The sequence below is a fragment of the Sycon ciliatum genome, chromosome 8 (assembly GCF_964019385.1).
Source record: "Sycon ciliatum chromosome 8, ocSycCili1.1, whole genome shotgun sequence".
NCBI classification, from domain to species: domain Eukaryota; kingdom Metazoa; phylum Porifera; class Calcarea; order Leucosolenida; family Sycettidae; genus Sycon; species Sycon ciliatum.
The window spans coordinates 16,512,475-16,521,650 of NC_088650.1; the positions used below are offsets into that span (position 1 = coordinate 16,512,475).

At 47.3% G+C, this 9,176-nt stretch overlaps 1 protein-coding gene across 1 annotated transcript; it reads left to right on the plus strand.

Annotated features, from left to right (window-relative positions):
• Nucleotides 1-4,224: 4,224 nt before the first annotated feature.
• On the plus strand, nucleotides 4,225-8,760 carry LOC135823880 (sigma intracellular receptor 2-like). Its single transcript, XM_065336737.1, has 3 exons — nucleotides 4,225-4,389; nucleotides 6,743-6,902; nucleotides 7,666-8,760. Exons 1-3 carry the CDS (start codon nucleotides 4,264-4,266, stop codon nucleotides 7,905-7,907), a joined length of 528 nt encoding a protein of 175 aa, XP_065192809.1. The 5' UTR covers nucleotides 4,225-4,263; the 3' UTR covers nucleotides 7,908-8,760.
• Nucleotides 8,761-9,176: the final 416 nt, after the last annotated feature.

The window sequence follows — 9,176 nt, forward strand, 5'->3', positions numbered from 1 at the left end:
CGGCAAACCCAAACCTCACGAATTCGGAAGACGCCACAACCGCCTCAGTCTTTGACTGTGAATTCTCTGACCATCGCATCATCACAACCTCCGTGCCTATCACTTCCCTGCAGCCTGACACGCCAGACCACAAGCCAAGGCAGCCCAGTCGAGACTATAGTTCGTTCTGTATGCAGGAATTCCACAAGTTGCTGAAATCGGTATCCCTACACTCTTTTTCATCCACGAACCCCCACCAAATGGCCGCTGAGTGGGTGAAGAAGTTCAACTGTGCACTGGATGAACTCGCGCCAATTGTCTCACGAAGAGCGTGGAGGCCTACCTCTAAAGTAAGATGCCCTTTCATGACTGAGGAGCTACTGCACATGATACGACAACGCAAAAGTGCCTTCCGCCGATTAAAAGCCTCAGCTTTCCAAGATCCAGTTACTGCACTCCAATTCAGGCAACTGCGCACCCGATCCAACAACCTGTATCGCCAGCTCCGCAACAAATATTTTTCGGAGCTCTGTCAAGACTATGAACAATCTCCTCGGAAGTTCTGGTCGGCGATCAATGGCGTAACAAAACGTAAACCCGCTAAACCCAAAACCTCAGTCGAAGCAGAGACGCTGAATAGATATTTCCATTCAATCGTTCACGACCCCGATGCCTCCTACAACGTACCGCTCGGGCCGGTCTCCTCCACCGATTTGGAGTCGTTCGCATCTGTCACCATTGCGGAAGTAGAACTTCTTCTACTAGACCTGAAGCCCCGCAAAGCCCCGGGTCCAGACAATATACTGCCCTGTCTTGTGAAGTCTGCCGCTTACATTCTTGCCCCATCTCTAGCAATCCTGTTTAATGCCTCCTTTTCTTCTGGTATACTCCCGTCCACGTTCAAAGAAGCGAACATTTGCCCAGTGTTAAAGTCCCAACGCAGTGACAGATCAGACCCGTCCCAGTACCGACCCATATCCCTTAGTAGTGTCATTGCCAAAGCCCTGGAGAAAGTCGTTCTTAGACAGCTCCAGCAGCTATTTGACGACAAGTGCCCATACCATAAAGACCAGTATGGCTTCCGCCGCCATCACTCTACTGCCCAACTCGTCACCAAGGCTGTAAGCCAGTGGACTGCGAGCCGGGATACTGGACACACTACCATGATTGTGTTTTTAGACCTAAGTAAGGCATTCGATCGGGTGAACCACCAGTGCCTCCTCATTTCACTGCAAGCCAAGGGTATTGGAGGGACAGCACTAGCATGGTTCGCCTCATACCTGTATGATCGTCGGCAGAAAGTCACTCTGCCACATGCTACATCCAGAGTCCTCCCAGTTTCGCGTGGAGTCCCGCAAGGTACTGTTCTGGGTCCTGTACTCTTTAATGTCTATATAAGCCACCTCCCTACCATAGCGGATTCCTTCACCTGTTCCCTTCCCATGTTCGCAGATGATATGACCCTCTACCGAAGTGCCCCCTCACTCAAACTGTGTATTGCCTCCGTCATTCCCTGCTTGAATGTACTATGTGACGAGCTACAAAAGCTCCACATGATGATCAATGTTAAAAAGTCAGGTGTTATGATCATTTTCCCCGGCCGAAACCCCACGACGCACCCAAGTGTCATTAGCCTTCAAGGTGAGCCACTTAATTTTGTGACCGAAACTCGTCTCCTTGGTATCCAAGTTGACAACTGCCTGTCATTGACCAAGCATATCGATGTAATTGTTAGAAAAGTATCCCAGAAGGTGGGTGTCTTACGTCGCACCTTCCGGCAACTGAGCAAACTTGCACGCCGCCAGTACATCCTGTCTGTCGTTCTTCCTGACATTCTGTACTGCATCTGTTCCTTCGTCACACTCATTACTGCGAAGGATCACAATCGTCTAGTAAGCGTATACAATAGAGCTATCCGAGCGGCTTGTGGGGCTTCGAGCCGGGACAGTATTTCTGGTCTTCTGAAAAACCTTGATGTTAAAGGGGAAGTATACCCTAAAATCAAATTTTCACCAGTTGTAGTCTTCGGGGTGCTGAGTCGAATGGTCTTGGTCCGAGGAAGCTGAGACGCTCCCTTCCTACTTGAATCCCAATCGAACTCGCGCACTTCCACCGAAACTGGGTGACTGCGCCCTACTAGATGGGGATTTGTATGCAAAATGTCACTAAAAGCGCCATTTCGTTCTTATAAAAGCACGGATGACCGCGATTGGCCCATATGTTGTAGTCTTTTGGACGCTGAGTCGACTGGTTTTGGTTCGAAAAGGCTGCGATGCAGCGTTCCTCCTTTATTCCCAATCGAACATGGTTGAACAAGCGGTCACGTGCTCCTGCGTACACCAATCAGCTGGTCACCGTGCCTGCAGGGTACAACTTACTAGCCTGTTTGACCTTTTTTGGGTGCAGTCCTGTCACTCGAGTTGAACTCGAGTTGAACCTTGGTGTGAAAGTTCTCGCCTGCTGGCGCGGTGACCAGGTGATTTGGGCACCCAGGAGCACGTGACCGCTTGTTCAACCATGTTCGATTGGGAATAAAGGAGGAACGCTGCATCGCAGCCTTTTCGGACCAAAACCAGTCGACTCAGCGTCCAAAAGACTACAACATAATATGGGCCAATCGCGGTCATCCGTGCTTTTATAAGAACGAAATGGCGCTTTTAGTGACATTTTGCATACAAATCCCCATCTAGTAGGGCGCAGTCACCCAGTTTCGGTGGAAGTGCGCGAGTTCGATTGGGATTCAAGTAGGAAGGGAGCGTCGCAGCTTCCTCGGACCAAGACCATTCGACTCAGCACCCAGAAGACTACAACTGGTGAAAATTTGATTTTAGGGTATACTTCCCCTTTAAGCCCCTGGACTACTATTTCCTGGTGTCAACTGGGAAGTTCATTTTCATTAATCATATTCTTCGCCCTTTGCCTGTATTTACATCGTTATTCCCAGCCCCGCAATCTACCCGGAGCACGCGTAATCGCGACACACATGATATCCCTTATTTAAAATGCAGAACAACACTCGGTCAAAAATCCTTTGTGCTTCGTGCTGCTCTTTTTTTTAATGCTCTACCTAATGACTTGAAATCCTCTTTGTTTACCTCTCAGTTCGATCGTGGTTTTAAGCGCTTATTGGATGATCCAGTTTGGTTTGAACGATATCGTGCAATTTTGTTTGACAACGTTGGCAACGTTTAGTCTCTCACCAGCTACATGTACATGTATGTATTGCCCAGGTTCATTCAGCATACGTTTTTCTTCTTTTCTCTTTATGTTCACCACTCATCCCCCTTTTTTTCTAAACATTTGAACATTTACACTGATGTATGAACATATACACTGATGTTGACCAGCTGCACTGTTGAGCTTCCGATGTAAAACAAAATAATAATAAGGCCAAACTAAAGAAGGTGTGTGGTTCGACTCACCCGACCGACCGTACAATTTCAGCCCGACCGTAACTTTTTTTCGGCGGGCTGTCGTGTGACTGACGTACGTGGACTGAACACGTCCACGTCTACGTGCTGTGCGGCGTGAGTCTGCGGACGCAGGCGGCTCCTTTTGGACTTGACTTGTAGTTGTACTGCAGTGCAGTGCAGTGAGTGGTACGACTGCTGCCTTGTGCTGGTAGTAGAGTCTACTCGATACGCGTATACAAATTACCGTATACAGTGTATTTACATGTACTAAAAAATATATTAAAAAAAAAAAATCCGCCCGCCCGCCCGTAAAAAAAATGTCCATGTTAGTCGAACCACACACCTTCTTTAGTTTGGCCTAATAATAATAATGTACCGGTATTTGCTTGATATGTTAGCTAAACACGTCAGGTGATGCGGCGGCGAATCCGACTTTACTTTTTACACTGACAGTGACAGTCGACACTATACTAGTCTGTCCTACAAAATAATTATTCTAATTATTTACTACAATCATGTACATGTAGATGATCGCACGATTCGCAGGATAGTAATAATAGTACTACTACTAGTACTAGTCATGGTAGTGCCCGTGCCCAAAATGTGGGCTGCCTGGGCCATGTGTGGGCTGCCTGCACAGGCGCAGCTTTGTTGTAGCCAGCCCACATTTTTATTCTCTCTCATTTTTGCCTGACTGCAAGTATTATAATTCTACACTATCCTACACTACAGTCTACACCTGAAAAAGAACAATCATGTAGATCTACATGTCATGGGTTCAGCCGTTGTATCGGAATAGGTTGAGGGCTACGTGTCCTTCTGGTTCTGTATTTGTCAGAAGATTCTCGGACGGGCGCTCGCGCTAGTGGCAATGGCTTTGGGGACTCGTACTCTAGACTGGTTTTTCTTTGCCTCCTTTATTGTGCACATTGCCGTCACGGGAGTCAATGTCCTGCTGCTGATGCGTGTGTTCTTCAAGGGTGTGCTGCCGGAATCGGTATGTGACGCACTGGTACACTAGATATTATGTCACATGTGTATCTACTAAAATAATAAAATACAATACAATACAAAATCTACCGTAAAGTCGTGTATAAAGGCCGCGGCTTATTTGATTTTTTGGGGGAAATTTTGCTGGCCTCTATATGAGGCGGGCTTCTATACAAGACAGGTATATCTACAGGGCTGGCAACTGAAATCCGACCCCCTGAGCGGTGGGTTTACATTCTAGCGGTCTCTGTTTCGTAGCTTTATCATCACGTGTTGGGTCTTTGCGATGTGAGCGCACCGCTCAGGGGGTCGGATTTCAGTTCCCAGTACTGTATGTATGCCAACACTAAAACCAGGCTTATGTGCCGACAGTGTATCTTGAAAATCAGGATTTTATTCAAGACAGGCTCAGTTCTATATGAGACCGGCTTTAATACGGTATTATTATCCGCACGACCTTGCCAGTTGTGCTGATATTATAAAGCGCTCCGTTATTTTCACCCGAAATTCGACACTATTCCTGGCTCAATGGACCACACTTTCTCGTGTGGAAGGTTTGCATGCACAGTACATAATTATTCAGATGCCACCAACGCCTACCTAGCAAAGGTAATTGTTGGTCTTTGAAAATATGGCTGTGCCTAGTTTACTAGCCCCACTGAAATATAAAACGTTCAAAACCGCCAACAGATGCGCCAAAAGCACTGGACAAGCCGTTCCACGACAAGGCAACAAACACTGCTTTTTGAGTTGAATCTGATTGTCTGATCATTGAGTGTAACGGCATACCAACAGGGATGGAAAAGTCAGTCCGGTTGACTTTCACTCGAGCCGGGGAACATTTTTCTGTCCCTGCGGGAATTTGCGGAAAATTTCTCGAAAACTTGCGCAAGAAGTTGCGGCAGAGAACAACAAAAAATGCGGCGAAAAGTGCGGGAAGATGCGGAACTTGCCAGGAATTCGCGGAATTATTTGCAGAAAATTGCGGATTTGGACCAAATCATGAAATTTGTTGCATCCGTAGAATCTCAGTAGATCTACTCGATCGGGAGTAGTATGAGTCGTAGTGTGCAAATAACCTACATGATCATGGAAAGCACTGCGTGAAAAGTGCATAAAGCGGTACAAAAAAGTGCAGAAAACAACCAAAATGCGGGATATCGCGGATTTTGCCCAAATTGCGGGTTTGGGCTAAAACGCGAAATTTGTTGTATCTGTGGAATTGCGATTTCCTGGAGGGACGGATTATTTATCTTTTTTCCCCCTGAAATTGCAGCAGAAGTCTTCAAGTTAGTGCTTCAAATCCTATCATCAAACCAAGGAAGGCCACCTAGCTCGGGCGTGACGGCCTACCTGGACGTTGCTGTGGAGTTTTACCGTCTACATGCATGTGTGTGAGGGGAAGGGTGGTATACTTACGTTGCATGCGTGTGTGCACACGCCCGCATGCAACGTAAGTATACCACCCTACACCGGGCCGCGGGGACTGGCCAAGATACTACGAAACTGGCCACGGGCACAGTGGCTGGCACACGGTACCCGAGTACTTGTATGCCAAGTACATGTGCCTCGTGCTTGCAAGCACATTGTAGCACTGTACTCCAGCTTGATTCCGATTTCTTTGCCTAGTGCTGTATGTACAGGTTCCTGCACGAGTACGAGGGCAGTACCGCGGAATCCAGCCCGCGCCGCGATAGCAGCAAGGGCTGGATGAGCAGCGGTACTGACCGAGCCTGAGTGACTGGAATGTGTTTCCCGTATGCACCCAAGCCAAGGAGATCACTCACAATCTTTGACGTTTGAGTTTACATGAACCATTCTGTGACTCGAGTCCTGTATGAGGGTGTGACACTGTGTGAGCTGAGTGAGAGTGACTTCGACAACCGTACACGGACACAGTACATGACTTTTGCATGTACTTTCAGACCACAGAAGCTTGTCATTGAAATGGTAGACTCATGAGTGGATTCTGTCCACTGCCCGTCGCCAAGTGACGACGGGCAGTGGATTCCGTCCACTGCCCGTCGTCACTTGACGACGGGCAGTGGAACTAGTTCCATCACCATTCAGCAGTCAGGATCGCGCTGTCCAGCCCACGTAATTTGATCTGTCATTGGTCGACTCCAAGGCGACAGTCATGTGACATACGGGAACTGGTATTTCCCACAGTGAAAGGGGTGCAGAGGAGGCCAGTGTACAAAGAACTATCTGCGTCATGAAGAAAAATGTTAAAACTATGCCGACTGTCCAGGGCTGTCTTTGCTAGTATGACAGCTGTGACGGGCATCTCCTTGATACCAAGACAATTCTACTAAAACATCTCCTGTTTTTCTATTGATGTTCATGTGCTGCTGTTTCAGGTTGAAGAGTTCACGATATCGGGCGCAAAAGATGTGTTCGACCCGCTCGTCCCGCAGGAGAACCCACCCGTATGGTTCCTGGTGATCATCGTCAACGAGATCGTTTTCCACTTGCCGCTCTTCTTCCTGGCCGTGCTGGCTTTCTACAGTCAATCTGCTAGTGAGTCGAGAATCCTGAACATGATTGTACTGTGAGAATTTTGTGCAGCGATTTTCACACTGGTAGTCAGAGGAGTAGCCAGCGTTGGCCCAGCCAGGTATCAATCGGCTGGCTTTGGTTGCCATTGTTTGGTTTTCAGCCCAAGGCATCTAGTCAGTAATGCACTCCAGGAATCACATGGGTTGCATGTTCGGTGATAAGCAAAGAACTTGGACACATGTGTGTGTACAGGCGAATCCACACAAACCTACAAACAAATGCGTGTTCTTGATGAGTTTGAGGGAGTAAATGCACGATCGTGAAAAATTGCCGGTGGGGGACAAAAATGCAATAAAAGCACGGAAGAACCAAAAAGAAAAGAAAAAGGCATTGCCCTACGCAAACGAGGCCTCGCACATGTGTGATTTTAGTTGCCGCAACTTGCATGGCTGTACCTTGCAGGGAGTATACCCCCTACACACATGCTGCACCTTGCATGCGTTACACACGGCGTACACTGGCGTACGGCTGCCCAAAGCGTTATGTCTGCATCCTAATCATACTGATGATGTCTCAGGCAAACCTCCACCAGGATAACACCTTGTAAATGTAAAGCCAGGCTGTATTATTTTACTGACAGTAAGCATGTTTTAGTAGGGGTGAAACGATTAGTTCAAATATTCGAGTATTCGTTCGAAAATTTCAAACGAGCGAGTATTCGAAATTTTGTCAACAATATTGCCTAATGCTGGTCACGCTCACTGTTGCTGCCGCTCTTTTTCAGAATATAACTGGATCCGAATTCCGTGCATGCTGTATGCAGCGCAAGCACTCGCGAGTATACAACAGGTGATGGGCGAGGTGCTGTTGATCGACTACACTAACCAGGAGCTAGGGCCGAAAACGCCGGCACAACGGCGAGTCTGGCTTGGTATCAATCTACCGTTCCTGATAATGCCATTGCTGTTGTTAGTCCGTACCTCTTTGAGTACGCAAATGTGGTCTCCTAAAGTCAAGACACAATAACGTGCCAGTGAACTTTTTTTGTCCCGTAATGGGTTTATAGTTCAGAGAATTACGCTTCAGGAAAGAAATTTTCCCGTCGTCTGATACCGGCTGATAGTTCTTAATGCCGCCAAACCGAGCTGGACTCGGTGCTGTGAGGTGCTTACCTCTCTCCTATTTGTAATTCGGAACGTGTGCTGGGAAACATAGCTCAACAGACTCTCAGGCATACTCTCTACATGTGCATCGCTCTATACTCTGGAATATTGAGCATTCTATTTCAGCTGTATCGAATGGCTCTGCCTATTATTGGGGACCTGTGCTTAGTCACGACCAGCACACGGTACAGAGAAAACAGGTCTTTTAAAAAGGACAGGTGGTCCCTATAGATAGATCATGGTGTATAGTAAGGCATGGTGCGGAGCCCAGCTGAGATGATCGGTTCCGTGCAAGCGGTCTCTTACCACAGCAGTGTACGTGTACTGTGACGTTGTTCTAACTTACACCAGATCTAACTTTTGGCTTTATACAATTGTAGCCATGTCTTAGGTGCCTTGATGCCTCTAGGTTGATGACTTGACCTTGGGATTTTTCATTGATAAAGAGCTCGGCACAAGTTAGAAGCTACCAATGAACTGGCAGGCAGTCAACAACCTCACACGTTTTCTTCTATTATCTTGTTACTGTGGTGGACTGTTGCTCATGAATCATACTGCTATGTAGTATCCATTGGCCCGGGTCCCTTCTCCTATTCTCTTAAATTTTGAATTTTGAAGTTGGCTCGGTATCGTGCCAATTATTTTGATGCTCTAATGTATGCTGTTTTGGCTTGCATTTGGTTGATTTACAGTACATGTACATGTACGTCAAAGTGCGATGCTGTGTCCCTTTGTCCTGTCTGGTTTGCTTATTGGCCTCTCTCGTTCTTGCTCCTCTTTCTCATGCTGATCTCTTTGGACCGTGACACAATCTGCATGTTAGGATTCAATCAGTGGTGAGGGTACTGAACACAGAAGCCAGTTCCGAACATTTCTAGACATCGTTATTTTCCATCGGTTTGCTTGGGCACTCTCCAAGGCTTCTATGCCGAAGACGCGCAGTTCTGCCCCGTAGTAGGGTATAATTTTAAAACAAAAAACATTAACACACCTGAATTCATCCATTATCTGCTACCTCTGCCGGAGCGAAACAGCTGTCTGGAGAGTCTGCGATATCAAGTCTCAACCAATTTCCTCACTATGGATCGGTGGTGCAAGTGGAATGAGTTGGTCGAGAGTGCGTTTTGCAGTG

Bases quoted from the DNA above. Each gene is read 5' to 3' on its own strand.
- LOC135823880 (XM_065336737.1), top strand. From the start codon at position 4,264: ATGGCTTTGGGGACTCGTACTCTAGACTGGTTTTTCTTTGCCTCCTTT. The intron at 4,390-6,742 runs GTATGTGACGCA...CTGCTGTTTCAG, and splicing joins AGGGTGTGCTGCCGGAATCG to GTTGAAGAGTTCACGATATC. The intron at 6,903-7,665 runs GTGAGTCGAGAA...GCTCTTTTTCAG, and splicing joins TTTCTACAGTCAATCTGCTA to AATATAACTGGATCCGAATT.